Source organism: Scyliorhinus torazame, chromosome 4 (genome assembly GCF_047496885.1).
Source record: "Scyliorhinus torazame isolate Kashiwa2021f chromosome 4, sScyTor2.1, whole genome shotgun sequence".
Taxonomy (NCBI): Eukaryota; Metazoa; Chordata; class Chondrichthyes; order Carcharhiniformes; family Scyliorhinidae; genus Scyliorhinus; species Scyliorhinus torazame.
Window position 1 is genome coordinate 207,091,614 of NC_092710.1, and position 18,682 is coordinate 207,110,295.

The 18,682-nt window shown below is 42.7% G+C and overlaps 1 protein-coding gene and 1 long non-coding RNA gene across 5 annotated transcripts in view; one reads left to right on the plus strand and one right to left on the minus strand.

The window, feature by feature from the left end:
- Nucleotides 1-473, plus strand: part of LOC140410716 (uncharacterized) — a 132,984-nt gene extending 132,511 nt beyond the window's left edge. Inside the window, exon 3 of the long non-coding RNA XR_011940715.1 lies at nucleotides 335-473. This is a non-coding gene — a long non-coding RNA (uncharacterized lncRNA). The remainder of the gene's footprint in view (nucleotides 1-334) is intronic.
- The window catches only part of LOC140410715 (A-kinase anchor protein 7), a 287,628-nt gene that overhangs the window by 202,484 nt on the left and 66,462 nt on the right, over nucleotides 1-18,682 (minus strand). For all 4 annotated transcript variants that reach the window (XR_011940714.1, XM_072499164.1, XM_072499163.1 and 1 more), the window contains exon 6: nucleotides 1,675-1,787. Coding sequence is in view for 3 of the 4 variants with exons in the window: in XM_072499164.1 (XP_072355265.1) it covers nucleotides 1,675-1,787 (113 nt within the window). In the remaining variant the exon portion in view is untranslated. The remainder of the gene's footprint in view (nucleotides 1-1,674; nucleotides 1,788-18,682) is intronic.

Genomic DNA, 18,682 nt, shown 5'->3' on the forward strand with positions numbered 1-18,682 from the left:
ATCTCAAGAGGGGCTAGTGGAGATTACAGAGGAGAGAGGACCATGGAGGGATTTGAAAACAATTATGAAAATTTAAAATCAATTGCTTGACTGAGAGTTAATATAGGTCAGCGATCACAAGGGTGACAGGGGAATGCCACTTACTACAAGACAATACATTGTCAAGAGACGGCTAGATATGGCACTTGGGGCGAATGGGACCAAGGGCTATGGAGAGAAAGCTTGATTAGGCTATTGAGCTGGGCGATCAGCCATGATTGTGACAAATGGCAGAGCAGGCTCGAAAGGCGAATGGCCTCCTCCTGATCCTATCTTCTTTGTTTCTGTGTTTCAGACATCTGGATGACTTCAAATTTATGGAAAGTAGAATAGGGGAGACCAGCCAGGAATGCGCTAGCATCAACACGATGAGACTAGAGTCAACAAATCAAGAATGAGGGTTTCTGCAGTAGAGCTCAGATGGGGTGAAGATAATGTTATGGAGGTAGAAATACCTGCAATAAAATTCTTTAAATAAAATTATTCTTGGATTTACAAGATCTCATTACAGGAACAAAATTTAGCAAGTCACACCTGTGTTATTCTGCACCAAAACACCTCATTCAAAAGGAGTTGGGCAATACATAAATTGCCAAAAGTAAACTATCAGTTGTTCTTAATGCTAACCATACTTTCACTGCACACTGTTCACATATTTGCTTATATTTTATATACCGTAACTCCATCTTTGCCTCACTGAAAACAGCATAGCATTACAGAAGTCAGGACAGATCACACTTTGTGCATACAGGCATGCTTTTCATGGGGTAAGTGTGGGACTTCATTAGCACCATCTCGCATAGTGAGAGTATCAGAATTATTCACGTCTTCCTGTGTAGCTACTGCTACAGTACTCTGCCAACAGTTCCCACATAAAGAGGGTTTTCAGGGTTTGTTGTGCAATGTTTGAAATGCTTATTTCATTTTAAAGCGTTGGTTCCAATTTAACACAGAACATAAAAGAATTAATATTTCAAACTTAGGACTTGGATGGTGCAGTGGGTTTGAGGTTGGATTAGTTTCTGTTCGGTTGACAGGGATGAACATCTCCTCTGTTTGTGTGCGAGAATGGTTCTGTGTAAAATAAGTGCATGCAACTTGGCTTCCACTATATTAGCACAAATCGCTGGTTACTTTGATTGGCCAGACAGATAGCGAGCTTGAAAAATAGGTGTGAAAAATTTCAAGAAGAAACGTCCTCCTAAACTTGAAAATAAGGCACTGGCCTGGTAATGCTTAATATTGATGGCATAGAAAAGTAATTTTCTTTACAAAATCTACATTGCTGACATCTCTTACGATGACCAGAAACAAAATTATTAGTGTGATGTCAATCAATTCACCATGAGCTAAAGACCAACATCCTACAACATAGGTCTCCACACCTTCAGCAACCCCACGGTTTCATCCATCTCTGCTCCACTCCCATTTTTACAGAACCTAGAAATAAAAGAACATACCTTCTTGCGTGAGAAAGAAAAGGTTATTAAGAACCAATATACCTCTCTTAAGGGCAGCGTTCACTAAATTTTCTGCACAGCAGCAGCGTTCAGAGCTGAGCAACTCCAGTTGACTGTTTCTGATATTGGCTCTACTTATATACCTGCTTGTGATTGATTGGAAATGTGATCTGACCTGGTGACGTAGTTTTGGTGCCCTTGATAGCTTCATAAAGGTCAGGTGAGGTTTAAAAGCTTTGCTGTCTCCAGTCAAAATGCCATTTGCTTGAAATCTTGTCTTCACAGTCTCTGTGGGATAAAGAAATTGAGATTTAGCTAACTCTGAATAAAATAGACATATAATGTGTCTCCTAATGTGCCATGGTCGGCTGTCTGTCAGAGTACAGAAACAATCAATAGTTTCAGGAAGAATCATATCAATTACTTGGCTAAATAATAATGTATTAAATTAAGTGGAATATGCATTACATTCTGCAGGTCCATACATTTTTAATTATTACAATATTTTTCCACGAGCTATTCAATACAAATCCGATTTCCCATCTGCAGAGATGTGCTTGATAAGGAAGTGACCAGCATTTGTCTCAGTGCACTTCATCTATTAAAAACATTTTAAATCACTCATTTGACCATTTTATCAATCAACATATCGCTCTATAAAACAAGTAGGTTTTGCTGGAAAGAATTCATTCTTCAACAACACCAATCATCTTGCCCAAATCATGCAGCACTTTTATTACATTACTTTGGATTCTATTATTATAAATAGACAAATGGTAGGTGAAACATATAGGTTTTAAGAAGAATCTTAAAAGAAGAAAGTATTGCAGAGAGGTAGAAATGTTCCATAGTTTAGGGCCTGGCCAACTGGAAGGCATGAGTGCCAATGGTCGAATGAACAAAATCAAGAGGCTCAGTGGGCCAGAATTAGAGGAATAAAGGATGCTGAAATTGTTGTGATACTTTGGTGGTCGAGAACAGGGATTTTAATGAAAGGAGTCGTGTGGAACAAGGCAAGGTGCTCAAAGGAGGAATAACCGTTAGAGGAGTCAGGGCGCGTATCAAGGTGCAATTGGTGAGAAAACTACACCTCCATCCCAGAGGTCAAGTGCTGGAAGGAGTAGCCAGGTACAGAGGCTTCCTTTAGGGAGAATGTGTGATCACCCCTAAGTCAGGTATCGCGATAATCAATGTTATTATCCAAAGTAAATTCATGAATGGCAAGCATCATATTCATTAGTGAACAGACTTTCTGAGGGAGAGATGCAAGATAGCCGATCCTTAGTCAGAGTCCACAGGAAGAAAGAACAGGGAGGAGATGGTCAAGGTTAGTTCTCTCTTCCCCCCGCCCCCAAACGAGGCAGTAAGATTGACAGAACAGGATGATGCAGATGTGGTTGCTCATGTTACTGTGCTGAGTGCCTTGACGGATTCGTCAGAGGATGCAAGGAGAGATACAAGGGAGGCTGTAGACATATCTAAACGGGAGGCATGCCTGGCACAGTAGCAGGAAATTAGAAAGCTTGGGGAGTACTGACAAGTTGGGGGTAGGGATTTGAGAGAGTGGAGAGAAAAACTGAAAGAGGATGGGTAAAAAGAAAAGAGCAAAAAGGAAAGAGATTCTATCCTAGTTGATGAGTGGGAAGTCAAACCAGGTTCAGGAGTCAAATTCCAATTCATAGTCGGCACCAATGGTCCCTTTGTAATTTAGTTGCTGTGTACGGCCCATTTTATTTCTTCAGTGTGTGGTCCCTTTAAAAAAAATTGTTCATCTGTGTCTACATATTATTTATCACAGAAAAATGCACGTACGGCAAGCTCCTGAACAGCCGTGACCCCAAACAGCTTAATGGAAACATGAGTGGGACAATGCACAACAGCCCATAATCTGGCATATATCCGACATAATTCTCAGAAAAGCTGATGTGAGAAATTAATGGAAGAGAGAAATGCCACAATAGAACTCTGAGGCTGAGATCTGGGACACTACATGTTGGAGAACAATAACGGCAATTGGCTAAACTAAACTGGGTCACAGTGTGGAGGTGCAGCAGGGGGTGATGCACAGCTAAATATAGAAGGAAAATCAAGTCAGTCTGGACAGCAGAGCAAAGATAGACATGTTAAGGCTCAAAAAATATGGCAAGATGGGATGGCATTTATTTTAATGCAAGGAGTCTTACAGGTAAGGCAAATGGGGGCATTGATAAGAAATGGGAGTATGATATTATTACTATCACAGAGAAATGGTTGAAGAAGGGGCAGGACTGGTACCTCAATATTCCGGGGTGTAGAATCTTCAGAGACATGTTGGGGGGAAACTTACCTCCTGCAGAGGTACAGAATGGGACCAAAACGTTGAGAGAACCCTGTATATGGAGGGAAATAGAGGAGGAAAAAAGGGAGACAGAGGGCTAAAAACAGGATGCATTAAAGGAGTATAGAAAGCGTAGGTAGGGGTACTTAAAAAATAATTCAGGAGAGCGAAGAGGGGGCATGAAAAAACACTGATGGGTAAAATATCCCAAGATATTTTACAAGTACATTAAGGACAAGAGGGTAACCTGTGTGTGAAGTCAAAAGACATCGGTGAGGTATTAAATGCAAGAAATTACTCTCAGTATGAAGTAAACTAAAAAGCTGACCCCAGGCCAGGGTAACAATTAGCTGAGGAGATTATCACCCTGGCATATTGGTATATGTCCTTTATCCATTCGTCAGAAGGGGTTGGATAGATGATTGACACTGGGTACACTGTCAGCCCCCAGAAAATGACATATTAACAAATGCTCGGTGAGAGGGGCAATCCTCGCCAGGTAGCAGTGCTAGTCAGGAAACTACCTTCTTCAGATGGTTACGATCCCAGCTTATGTCATTACTGGACAAGTCTGATCCAAGGGTGACATTTTAACTTTTATTTTTTTTGTTTAGATACGTGGAGAGCAGCTACTTAACAGTCACAAAGTCTGCAGATATACTTTTAATAAAAGAATGAAACATTTATGAAACAAGGAAAGATGAGCATCTACACGACCCCACTTCAACTATACCTCTACAAAGTGGTACAAATTCCCACAGTTAACACAAGTTATAAAAATATATCTCATACTCTTATTTTCTCTGGCGGTAAACAGTCCATGTAAATCAATGTATGAAATGTGGCCAAACATGCCATACCGAAACCACGTGAAAGAACCACGTAAATAACTTCTCTGGATTTTTCATCCATTCCAGAGACATTTGTCATACGTACGCCAACCGGTCTCACTGAATTCTATGAGGGTTTCCAATCTCCAATCTCGAAGAATACATCTTGAAATCTTCAAAAAAACACTTTCTCCCAGATGTTCTCAACAAGGATCCATCCCCAGGGTTTAAACTCTCCTTCCCGTATTCCACTGCGCTGAAGTGCCACGTGCATTCAAGTTTTGTCTTCCACGCAATCTCTCAGGTTCCCAGTCATGCCAACAGAACAACATGGCAAAGAGTCACCAAGCTTTGGGTCTCCCTAGGTAAGAACATAAGAACATAAGAACTAGGAGCAGGAGTAGGCCATCTGGCCCCTCGAGCCTGCTCCACCATTCAATGAGATCATGGCTGATCTTTTGTGGACTCAGCTCCACTTTCCGGCCCGAACACCATAACCCTTCATTCCTTTATTCTTCAAAAAACTATCTATCTTTATCTTAAAAACATTTAATGAAGGAGCCTCTACTGCTTCACTGGGCAAGGAATTCCATAGATTCACAACCCTTTGGGTGAAGAAGTTCCTCCTAAACTCAGTCCTAAATCTACTTCCCCTTATTTTGAGGCTGTGCCCCCTAGTTCTGCTTTCACCCGCCAGTGGAAACAACCTGCCCGCATCTATCCTATCTATTCCCTTCATAATCTTATATGTTTCTAGAAGATCTCCCCTCATCCTTCTAAATTCCAACGAGTACAGTCCCAGTCTACTCAACCTCTCCTCGTAATCCAACCCCTTCAGCTCTGGGATTAACCTAGTGAATCTCCTCTGCACACCCTCCAGTGCCAGTACGTCCTTTCTCAAGTAAGAAGACCAAAACTGAACACAATACTCCAGGTGTGGCCTCTCTAACACCTTATACAATTGCAGCATAACCTCCCTAGTCTTAAACTCCATCCCTCTAGCAATGAAGGACAAAATTCCATTTGCCTTCTTAATCACCTGTTGCACCTGAAAACCAACTTTCTGCGACTCATGCACTAGCTCACCCAGGTCTCTCTGCACAGCAGCATGTTTTAATATTTTATCATTTAAATAATAATCCCTTTTGCTGTTATTCCTACCAAAATGGATAACCTCACATTTGTCAACATTGTATTCCATCTGCCAGACCCTAGCCCATTCACTTAGCCTATCCAAATCCCTCTGCAGACTTCCAGTATCCTCTGCACTTTTTGCTTTACCACTTATCTTAGTGTCGTCTGCAAACTTGGACACATTGCCCTGACGAATGTGATATAAAATAGTTACTTTAGAGATACTAGTTAATGTAATGTAGAAATAAGCCACTTTGATTCTTGCAGTTAGGGACAAAGGAATTTGAGACCGCATGGAAAAAGCAGGAAGAGGTGTGTCTATGAGAGTGATGCTGCATTGATAGGGGCCAGAGAAAGGGATTGGAAGTGAGCCAATCAGAATAGATTAAACAGGTCAGGAGGGACATAGGCTGACCTATGTCCGTCGAGTATGTGAAACTTGATACCATTTGAATTGATTTTGCAGAGATCCCTTTGTCAGTCGTTTTTCTGGAGTGTAAGAGGCTGGATGTCCTTTTACATTTCTGTAAGATGATTAAGCTTGCAAGCTAAATAAATAACTTCTGTTTACGTGCGAATCCGTCTCAACTTTTATTGAGGCCAGACTGACAGAGAAAGAAATTTGGAGATCAACATTTGGTGCCGAAAACCGGGATTTCTCAGGGCGATCCTGATCCAACTGCGAAATCAGAATTAGACTGATTATGAACAGGAGGACGGGGAACAAAGGGCCCTCAATGTAGAAATGGAAAACGACCAGCATTGATTGTTCCCCTCTTCTTATCGTCTGATTAGTCTGGTCACTCGCGGTTGGCACAGAAAGACCGCCTCGACGAAATCACAGGTCAGTCTGGGGATAAGCACTTTAATTGTGAGTTAATTCGGCTGGGGAAGGCTATATTGTTGATGGAACATTTAAGATAAATGGTTCAACTTTAATTGTGAGTTAATTCGGCTGGGGAAGGCTATATTGTTGATGGAACATTTAAGATAAATGGTTCAACTTTAATTGTGAGTTAATTCGGCTGGGGTAGGCTGTACTGTTGATGGAACATTTAAAATATAAATGGTTCAACTGTATTTGTAAGTTAATTCGGTTGGGTTATGTTATGAGAGGTAGATGTAACATTTGAAATTGAAACAAATGATTCACCTCTATATGTCTGTGTGTTAAAAATATAGTTGATTAAGTTAAAGAATTTTCCTTGGACTGTAGTGGCGGAAAAACGCAGTTCCAAGGACTAGTTGAGATTATGGGAAATTCCTTGGATAGCACAAATGATCCAGGCATGCCACTGCAAATATTATGTGATAAGTATCCGGACAAAGCTAAGGACTTTAGAAAATTGTCAGCACAGTTAAGAACTAAAATGGGAGATGAATGGCCACTAGGGGGAACCAAAGACCTAGAAATGGTTAAGAAAATCCAGGGACTGATATGGAAAAAAAATCAAAGTATGAAAACTAAAGAATTAATTGGATTATGGAGGCAATATTGTCAAGAGGAAAAAGATAAGATTATGTTGTCCAGCTGGCAGGATAACGCACTTAAAATGGGGATTTCAATTAGTGAACAGGGTAACCTAAAAACATTACAGATCTTGAAAAAGGAATGTGCATTTTAAAAAAGAGCAAATAGAGACAGGAAGGACCCGGGTCACACAAGAGGTGAACTACGTAGTTCAATGGCTGGCCTTGAATTGTCAGAAGAAGAAAAATTCAATAAGTCGGAAAAGTCAGTAGAAATTCCGTCTGCACCCATAGTATGGTCTGCGCTCATTCCAGAACCACCAGAGTACAATAATATATACCCAGCCATTGCTCCCCAGATTTCAAATATGCCAGAAACTCAAGCCCTTTTGGGTGATAGTGTGGGTCCTGATTTACCAACTTCACAACCGAAAGAGCAAAAGGAACTTTGTCCCACAAGCCCAGTTAGCTCTAGGACAAGATCTCGGACAGCAAGAGAGGGGCTTGAAGCTCACCAGAAACAATTAAGCATATCACCTAAGTCTCCCCAAACTAAGGAGAAATCACAAGAGTTGGGAACAAAGAAAGTTGAAACAACTTCGGTTGAAGAGAAAGAACTCCCCCTAGTGACAGGGAGAGACGTTGAAGTCTTGGAACAACCAGGGGAAATAGCTAGAGTGCCCCCTGGTGACATTCGGAGACAGTTACCGATTAGGAAGATGCGAAACCCCGATCCAGGGACGGCGGCTGCCAACCCCACAATAGACGTTTACTTCCCATGGACACCCAGTGAGATGATGGCTATTATGACTACAATCCCAGATAGGAAAAAATCTCCTGCTGCCTTTGTGGATTCATTGAGAACTACTATCTCAATTTATCAAGCTGATTCAAGGGACCTCTGGGCCCTAGTTCAGCAGATTTTAACCCCAGCAGAGTACCGCAATTGTCTTAACCACCTGAATTATGCTAGTCATGCCGCACTCCAGCAGGCCTATGCGTTAGACGACGATAGAAGGACACAGATCTTAAATGCGTTGAATAGCACATTTCAAAGGCCCATAAATCTTTCTGTTATCTTAGACCTAAAACCTAAGAAGACTGAAGACCCAGAGGAATTTCTGGGGCGTTTTAATGAAATCTACCGGGGGCAGTCAGGCGATTTGCTGTATCAAAATGGTCAGAATTCCCCTCAATACTGTGCTATGTTAATGCATTGCCTACCACCTTCTGTGGTTACTGCTGTGAAATGTAATAACATGAATTGGACGGAGAACGACCCTTCCCAGATGGCAAGGGCAGTCAGATTTTACTGGAAGGAGGGTGTAGGCCAAGAAGGAGGCTCAGTTACAAAGGTTAAGACTGAGTATGTAATGAAAAAGGATGATCTGCGACCCCAACAAGCGGCAGAAATGGTAGTTTACCAGCAGGAGCCCCAATATAGTGACTTTGGGTGGGTGGATCAGCGAAGAGGGGGATACCAAACCCACCCAAAAGGACCCTCACCCCATTTTTATGGTCCACTGAATGAATCAACAGCTCTACAACCGCAGCCCCCTCTGAGGGGCCATTGGTCGACTGGAAGACGAGGCCGGGGCAGATATAGAGGGAACAATGCATGTTTTAATTGCGGCCGTGTAGATCACTGGCAACAGGAATGCCCCTTTAAAAGACAGACAGTAGAAGGAGATTATCTGACCCAAAGGAGAGGGTACCCACCAAGGGGAGGACAGATGAGATACACTGACTTCTCCCAGGAAAACCCTTTCCCAACACAGGATTGACTAGCTAATTTAGCCATAAGGACTCTCCAATCCGACAGGGAACCTATTATCTCTCTGCAGATAGGAGATCAACATCACTCATTTGTAATCGACACAGGGGCAGCGATGTCTTCTGTGCAATCAACACTTAAATTACCAATATCCGACCACACGCAGCAATTATCAGGGTTCCAAGGACAGGTGTGTGAGTATCCTATTTCTGAACCTGTGACAGTCACTTACGAGAATACGTCTGCAGAACATCAGTTTGTAGTGACTACTGGATTGGACTGTAACTTGTTGGCCCGAGATTTACTGTGTATCTTCCAGCTACAGCTAGAATGCGGAGATGAGGGGGTAACGGTTACATCATGGAGGATGAGACAACAGTGCTATATTTCTATCACCCCCCAGTGGTGGACGTTAGACATTGAACAGTCACTGCATCACGTTACCCTGGCCTATGACAGAACTGGACGAAACAGGGAGTTGGAGGACAAATACCGGCCATTACTTGAGACCGAATGGCCAGTCAAGGTTACAGCCACAGTCACGGGAAAAGAAGGTACAGCCGATTTTGTTACAATATCACCACATTTATGGCCACAGTCAGCTTCGGTAAGCCCTCATATTACACGTCAGGTCTATGACCAGTACCATGCCAGGGATATGGGACGAATGGTCAGGAGGGCAGTGGATCATTCAGATCCAACAGACTACGCACTTCAAGCCATGCCAGACGGCACTACCATAAAATATTTTGAGGTCCCTGAAACGATTAACACTCGACTGCAGCATCACAGGGGACATGATGTGTTGGAATATGTCAATCCACAGGTCTGGGCGGAATACCCATCACAAGTGGGAAAGACAAATGTTACACCTATCAAGGTAATGATTAAGGATCATGCAAAGCTACTTTCCATTCGGCAATACCCCCTCAAATCTCAAGCTGCTCCATCAATAGATAAATTAATTCAAGAACTGTTGAAACAGGGTATTTTGGTCCCTTGCCAATCAGAATGTAACACCCCCATACTTGCTGTGCCTAAACCAGCCAAACCAGACCAGTACCGATTAGTACAGGATTTACGTTCAATTAATGCCATCGCACAGCCGTTACATGCTCTCGTCCCTAACCCTGCCCACATACTGGCTCAAATTCCAGCACAAGCCCGGGTCTTCGCCGTAATTGACCTTCAGCACGCCTTCTTTGCCCTCCCACTTGCGACTGAAAGTCAATATTTGTTTGCCTTCACTTACAATGGGCAGCAGTATACCTGGACCCGACTGCCACAGGGGTTTGTCAATTCACCTACACTCTTCTCCAGATGTTTGCAGACCCAACTCCAGGCCTTGACATTGGAGCATGGTTCCACTCTAGTGCAATATGTAGATGACATATTGGTGGCAAGTCCTGACGAGCCCAGTAACAGGGATGATGTTATCCAATTACTGAACCACCTATCCTCGTTGGGTTATGTTGTTTCACAAGCAAAGGTCTTGGTGGCTCAGAGAAAAGTTAAGTTCTTAGGAGTTTTACTTACAGCCACAGAAAGAAGTCTCGACCCCGGTAGGATTGAACCAATATGCCAATTCCCTGCCCCTACAATAGCCAAAGAGGTTCGTCATTGGCTGGGTATGGTGAATTATTGTCGGCAGTGGATACCAAACATCGCTGTCTATACAAAGCTGCTGACACCTTACACGAGTAAAGAGGGAAACTTTACTCTCACCACCGAGGCAGTCGAGGCCTTCCGTTGCCTGAAGCAGGCCTTGCTACAAGCACCGGCCCTCGGTAGGCCCCTATACGACCGACCATTCCAGATATACTGTACTGTTCTGGAAGGATGTTCAACAGCGGTACTCACTCAGAAACATGGGGACAAGCACCGGCCCGTAGCATATTACTCTTCCAAACTCGACCCAGTGGCGTTGGGCCACCCTGTTTGCACCCAGATCCTGGCAGCGATATACAATAGTTTGCAAGCTGCTGCCAACATCACTCTACAACAGGATATTATGGTGTATAGCTCCCACTCGGTAATCGCACTATTGGGGCAACTGCAGACTCAGCATCTTACCGCAGCTCGTCAGAATAGGTATGAAATATACCTTTTGAACAATCCACGTCTGACATTTAAATATTGTACCACTATCAATCCAGCCTGTTTTCTTAGCGGTCCCCCTGTCCATGAGGATGCGCCTGGTCACGACTGTTTAGCCTTGATTCAGGAAACTACAACAATAAGGGACGGGTTGTCTGCTACCCAAACCCCGCAGCGGTGTCTCGGTTATTTTCTGTTTCACCGCTTTGGGGCACTCCCCAAACGGTGGTTCATTGTCAGCGTTCCGAGCCATTGCCCGAGCACGTCACTCTTCCTTACGATCCGGGTTCAGCACCACCGGCTATTTGCCTTCCCCTCCCTCGGGATAATTCCCATTCACAGTACGATAGGCTGCGACGGTGGAGGGCGTACATACCTAGCCACTTCACTCCCAATAGGGATTCCCGGTCGTACGAGAATTGCTTCAGCAGTGAAGGATATGGCTGTTTGCTGGTAGAGGTGGACACAAATATAACATGTCTGTTTCCCACCTGTACGGACAGGAGGTGCCATATCACCCAGGCGTCTGGCCAATGCGTTTGTTATAGCACCACTTGCGTTCCATTGAGCGCTGGCCTCCAGCTCCTTTGTGGCTGGGCGAATGTCTCTCATATCACTGTTGGGAATAGGGCTTTCCGCATTGCTGGGCGGCCCGAATGGGCATTTCAAAATTGGATAAACTGGGCTACTGGGAGGTCCTTACGCAACCGATATGCTGATTGTGATGCTAGTCTCCACACGGAACAAGGATACTACTTTTTATTTAATGGTACGGCGACCAACGTTTTGTCACCCCCATTTCCCCGCCGAATTGCTATAGGGACTCTAGTCCCTACCACAGTCCCCTGCCCTTCGGCGTGGAACCTGCATAATCAGTTAGCACGCCGGGCAGTCTCTGCTGAATTTTGCGAGAACTGGAAAAAACCTCAGGTTCTTGCACCCAACCGGGGCCACTCAGCCGGGTGGGGCATTCTGAGCGTATTGACACTGGGAGTTGTGGGGGGTTCCTTGGCTGTTAGTGATCGGAATTATTTTATTTGCGGCCTTACCATCTTGGGAAATGAAACCTTGGGAGCCCTCGGGACAATAACTAAGGAGTTGTCTCAGCTACGGTTGTTTGCAATGCAGAACCGGTATGCTCTTGACTATCTTCTGGCCCGTGAGGGTGGGGTATGCGCCATAGTACAGGGCAAGTGTATTATGGGGATTCAGGACTTGACCGCTAACATCACTAAATTTATGGATCGCATACGGGATCACTTGGACGGGATGCAGGATCCTGGCTCTTGGGGTGACTGGGGATTTGGAGGATGGAAGGACTGGTTGATAAATATGGCCATGTATCTAGTGGTAGCTATCGGCTGCATCTTTGTGGGCCTGGCCATCCTTAAATGTGTGATGGGTAAAATGCGGGGTGCACTAGATCAGATCACCGCCCCAATCACCGAGAAAAAAAATTTAACTGTTAAAATCCATGAGGGTGAAGCAGATGAAGGGGGGCTAAGACAGGAATTGGAAATGCAGCGACGGATCTTTTTAGATGAGGAACCGTAGCTATAGATTGGATAGTTCGGTTATCATGGAATGATAAAAGGAGGGAATGACGAATGTGATATAAAATAGTTACTTTAGAGATACTAGTTAATGTAATGTAGAAATAAGCCACTTTGATTCTTGCAGTTAGGGACAAAGGAATTTGAGACCGCATGGAAAAAGCAGGAAGAGGTGTGTCTATGAGAGTGATGCTGCATTGATAGGGGCCAGAGAAAGGGATTGGAAGTGAGCCAATCAGAATAGATTAAACAGGTCAGGAGGGACATAGGCTGACCTATGTCCGTCGAGTATGTGAAACTTGATACCATTTGAATTGATTTTGCAGAGATCCCTTTGTCTTTTAGTCAGTCGTTTTTCTGGAGTGTAAGAGGCTGGATGTCCTTTTACATTTCTGTAAGATGATTAAGCTTGCAAGCTAAATAAATAACTTCTGTTTACGTGCGAATCCGTCTCAACTTTTATTGAGGCCAGACTGACAGAGAAAGAAATTTGGAGATCAACAGCCCTTGGTCCCCAACTCCAAATCATCTATGTAAATTGTGAACAGTTGTGGGCCCAACACTGATCCCTGAGGGACACCACTAGCTACTGATTGCCAACCAGAGAAACACCCATTAATCCCCACTCTTTGCTTTCTATTAATTAACCAATCCTCTATCCATGCTACTACTTTCCCCTTAATGCCATGCATCTTTATCTTATGCAACAACCTTTTGTGTGGCACCTTGTCAAAGGCTTTCTGGAAATCCAGATATACCACATCCATTGGCTCCCCGTTATCTACCGCACTGTTAATGTCCTCAAAAAATTCCACTAAATTAGTTAGGCACGACCTGCCCTTTATGAACCCATGCTGCGTCTGTCCAATGGGACAATTTCCATCCAGATGCCTCGCTATTTCTTGCTTGATGATAGATTCCAGCATCTTCCCTACTACCGAAGTTAAGCTCACTGGCCTATAATTACCCACTTTCTGCCTACCTCCTTTTTTAAACAGTGGTGTCACGTTTGCTAATTTCCAATCCGCCAGGACCACCCCAGAGTCTAGTGAATTTTGGTAAATTATCACTAGTGCATTTGCAATTTCCCTAGCCATCTCTTTTAGCACTCTGGGATGCATTCCATCAGGGCCAGGAGACTTGTCTACCTTTAGCCCCATTAGCTTGCCCATCACTACCTCCTTGGTGATATCAATCCTCTCAAGGTCCTCACCTGTCATAGCCTCATTTCCATCAGTCACTGGCATGTTATTTGTGTCTTCCACTGTGAAGACCGACCCAAAAAACCTGTTCAGTTCCTCAGCCATTTCCTCATCTCCCATTATTAAATCTCCCTTCTCATCCTCTAAAGGACCAATATTTACCTTAGCCACTCTTTTTTGTTTTATGTATTTGTAGAAACTTTTACTATCTGTTTTTATATTCTGAGCAAGTTTACTCTCATAATCTATCTTACTCTTCTTTATAGCTTTTTTAGTAGCTTTCTGTTGCCCCCTAAAGATTTCCCAGTCCTCTAGTCTCCCACTGATCTTTGCTACTTTGTATGTTTTTTCCTTCAATTTGATACTCTCCCTTATTTCCTTAGATATCCACGGTCGATTTTCCCTCTTTTTACCGTCCTTCCTTTTTGTTGGTATAAACCTTTGCTGGGCACTGTGAAAAATCACTTGGAAGGTTCTCCACTGTTCCTCAACTGTTTCACCATAAAGTCTTTGCTCCCAGTCTACCTTAGCTAGTTCTTCTCTCATCCCATTGTAATCTCCTTTGTTTAAGCACAAAACACTCGTGCTTGATTTTACCTTCTCACCCTCCATCTGTATTTTAAATTCCACCATATTGTGATCACTCCTTCCGAGAGAATCCCTAACTATGAGATCCTGAATCAATCCTGTCTCATTACACAGGACCAGATCTAGGACCGCTTGTTCCCTCGTAGGTGCCATTACATACTGTTCGAGGAAACTATCGCGGATACATTCTATAAACTCCTCCTCAAGGCTGCCTTGACCGACCTGGTTAAACCAATCAACATGTAGATTAAAATCCCCCATGATAACTGCTGTACCATTTCTACATGCATCTGTTATTTCTTTGTTTATTGCCTGCCCCACCATAATGTTACTATTTGGTGGCCTATAGATTACTCCTACCAGTGACTTTTTCGCCTTACTATTCCTGATTTCCACCCAAATGGATTCAACCTTATCCTCCATAGCACCGATGTCATCCCTTACTGTTGCCCGGATGTCATCCTTAAATAACAGAGCTACACCACCTCCCTTACCATCCACTCTGTCCTTCCGAAAAGTTTGAGACCCTCGGATATTTAACTCCCAGTCGTGACCATCCTTTAACCATGTTTCAGTAATGGCCACTAAATCATAGTCATTCACGATGATTTGCGCCATCAACTCATTTACCTTATTCCGAATACTACGAGCATTCAGGTAAAGTACACTTATGTTGGCTTTTTTACCTCTGTTCTTAATCTTAACACCTCGATCAGTAACCTCTCCTAAGTTATATTTCCTCTTAACCTTTCTCCTAACTTTCCTTGTCGTCGAACCCATATCTTCCTGTAACAACCTGCCGCGTCGCTTACCATTAATGTTTTCACTTCCCGTTTTATTTCTTTTAGTATTCCTGGTCCTATTCACTGAGCTCCCCTCAGTCACTGTACCTTGTACTGTCGCCCTTTTTGATTTTTGACTATGGCTTCTCTGCCTTACACTTTCCCCCTTACTGCCTTTTATTTCTGTCCCTGTTTTACTACCTTCCAACTTCCTGCATCGGTTCCCATCCCCCTGCCACATTAGTTTAAACTCTCCCCAACAGCGAGATCGCTGGCTTCTTGCCAGTCTATTGTGCTTTCCAAATGCTTCCTGCAGCTTTGTCTTTCTTCCTCTGTTCCTCATTCTTAACTTTAATCTACAGGACCCTTTTTCAGATTCCTGTTCTTTTCCTTTGACTGTCACTAGGTAACAGCCCATTATTTTTAATACCCTATGTTTGCTTTAGAGTCATAAAACCTCAAATGCAAGCATCTTTAAAAGTGAACTTAAACTCCAGTTTCCTTAACACAAATTGCAAAAATATAAATTAAGCTTACATTTAAAGTCAAATATTATTCCTAATACTCACAAATATAAATATAAAACTTACCTATCTCTATTTCTTAACAAGATGGAAGATGGACTAAAGGAGGAGCAGGAAGACCAAAGGTTCCCCGAAGACTTTGACTAAAAAGAGCTAAATGCTGCTCTCACAACCTGAGATCAACATACTCTGTGCCAATCGTCCATTCATCCTCTAGGATCAGTAAACTGCTCTCAACTGTCACAAGTCATATATATTCCGGTCTAATAATGTATCATATCTAAGCTGTTGCTTCTTAATAAACTATCTTAAAATTACTTGCAAATAGTCGACTGCCTATATTAGGTAACTGTGGCCCCCAACTCCAAAATCTTACAATATCCAAAATGTTCAATGGAATACTGTTGCTAACTTTCTCCTTGGTTCAATTGCTCTGTTTTATTACCTTTGCTCTCGAGTCGCCAGGTATCTTTATGATACCGCCACGAGGTTCAAGTCCGAGTAATGATCAATAACCCAATACACCGATTAGTAAGATTCAAATCAAAGCACATTTATTATACACAGTAATCGCTACTCATGCACAAACTCTACGTCTAAGCTACTTCTACAACTAACAGGCCTATACTTAACTTCGGACTGGCCCACCAGGTCAGGGGATCAAATGGCCTTTCGTTCGGGTTCTGAGTCTGCGGGATTCGAAGTTGGTACGGATTGGTAGCTAGGAGCGCCTATCTCGTAGCGAGCGTTGAATTAAGACTTACTTCGTTGGGTGGTCACTGCACCGGTCACGGTCAATGTTGGTTCGTGTTGCTGGGTGACCCGGGCAGGACGCAGAGGTGAAGAGAGAGCGATTTGAACTTGGGGCTCAACTCTTATAGTCCCCAGGGGCTCCCCGCCTTTCGGGGCGGACCCTGTACCTGGTCCCAAGTGATTGGACTTTGTCCCAATCGTTTGGTTCGATTTCTCCAATACTGGAGCGGTTCCCTGATCGATGGGCGGTCTTGAGGTGCTTGTTCACCTCCTTTGTGTTGGCTCCTGATGGCGCAGAGGAGTCTGGCTATGCTTTGTGTGTCCAAAATGTTACTTATTGTTCCCGGGAATTGCTCATCAGTATGCAGATGGCTGCTACTTTGTTATGCTGATGGTCGCTGGTATCGATGTTGTCTGGCCTTTGCAGAGGTAAACACACAGCAAACCTGCAGCTGCTGGTTTCTGTCTTGTTGGCTGACTTTCCCATCAGCCTTTGCCGTTCGCCATTTTAAATCGGGAGTTGGCCAATTTAGGTGGCTACAATACGATGCATCTCACCTGCTGGCATATTTTGTGCTGCAAAGTTTAAAATGGCTGCTAGTTTTTTTTACACACAGATACTAAAATGTAGACTTACAGTTAACACCAAAACTGCCTACTCATCTCAGAGCTTAACTCTAAAAAGTGTAATCCAACAGCTAAACGTAAGCATAAAAGATTCTGCACAAAAATAAATCAACATTTTTTTATGTCTTCTCATTTACATTTGTGCTTTTGTTCGACATTAAAGCATCGACAAAAAAAGCATTAACTTTTATTTCAATGCAGGCCAGTAGTTACATGTTCATACTTTCGTCAATTGAAAAAAATTCTGTTCAGACTACAACCTCTAACGGACACAAATCTCAGGATGTTGCAGTGTGAGTTACTCAACACAATGTAAGGTGATCACTTATTTAGTACCAATCTCGTATTTCAACTGAAGCTGAGAGAATTTGTTTCATAATGCACTTCCCACCGGTCATTTCAAATGGAAAACTGCTCTATGATAAAAGGCAGTAACACACATTTGAATTAATCCTTTTTCTTTAAGAATGGTAAACATACCAAATATAAGTTCTTATCTCCATGTAATCTTCACTAGTTAAAATAATCCAATGTTTCAGTGATTAATTTCAAGGTACAGTTTAGCTTTCAGAAAATAGCAGTGCTCAGGATAATTCAATTCGTAATGATAATCATGCTACTACTTTTTTCCACATACCCAATACAATTTTCACTTGGATTTGCCTGCCGTCTGCAGATTCCCAGTGAATCTTTACATCATGTCCGTCTTCCAGACGTTTGCGATATTATGTATGTTTAATTGCTCAGACTTTATGTTCTATTTTAAGACAGTTAATATAAATTGTATTAGCGGTTTCCTTCCCTTTTGTCACCGCTTGCCCTGAACTTCAGAAATGAAATAGCAGCTTTATTTCACACTTTTTGAGGTGATAGTTATATCATTATGTTTTACAAGGAACTTCGGGAAGTTAATGATCACAATTGGCTCTGCACTCTACTACATTAATTATTACAATTACAAGAGGTTACATTTATGAGACACTGAAGTAAAGTTCATGACACACAACACATGCATCCATCTTGCTGCACACCATTCTAAGAATTAGCATCATGTCCTGTAGCACTGCCAACGCATCCTCAGGAGATTTTGCACATCATAAATTTAAGGGTTTGTTGTTCTAGATGATGCACATTTGAATCCAGTGCAAAATTGTTCAACCAATATTTTGTTACTTTTTCTTTTTCTTGTATTTTGTGTGCATGTAAAGTTTCTTGAAATGAAACAGTCAAACTGGAAGAAAACTTGTGATGTCCAGTGAAATTAAATGACTTTAGCATTGAAGTCACATCAGTCTGACTTGCCAGATTGTGTGCAGCAGTTTTGACAATGTGAACTTGTGTATTAGAACAGACTTGAAGTGGAACCAAACATTTTTAAAAAGCACCATCAATATTTATACCCCACAACAAACATATCTGACTGACACACAAGAAATTGGGTCAAATATGCAAGTGAGTGGAACAATGACATATGAAATTAGGCACAGAAAAATGTAAAATGCACTTTATTTCAGATAAAAGGTCAGTACACT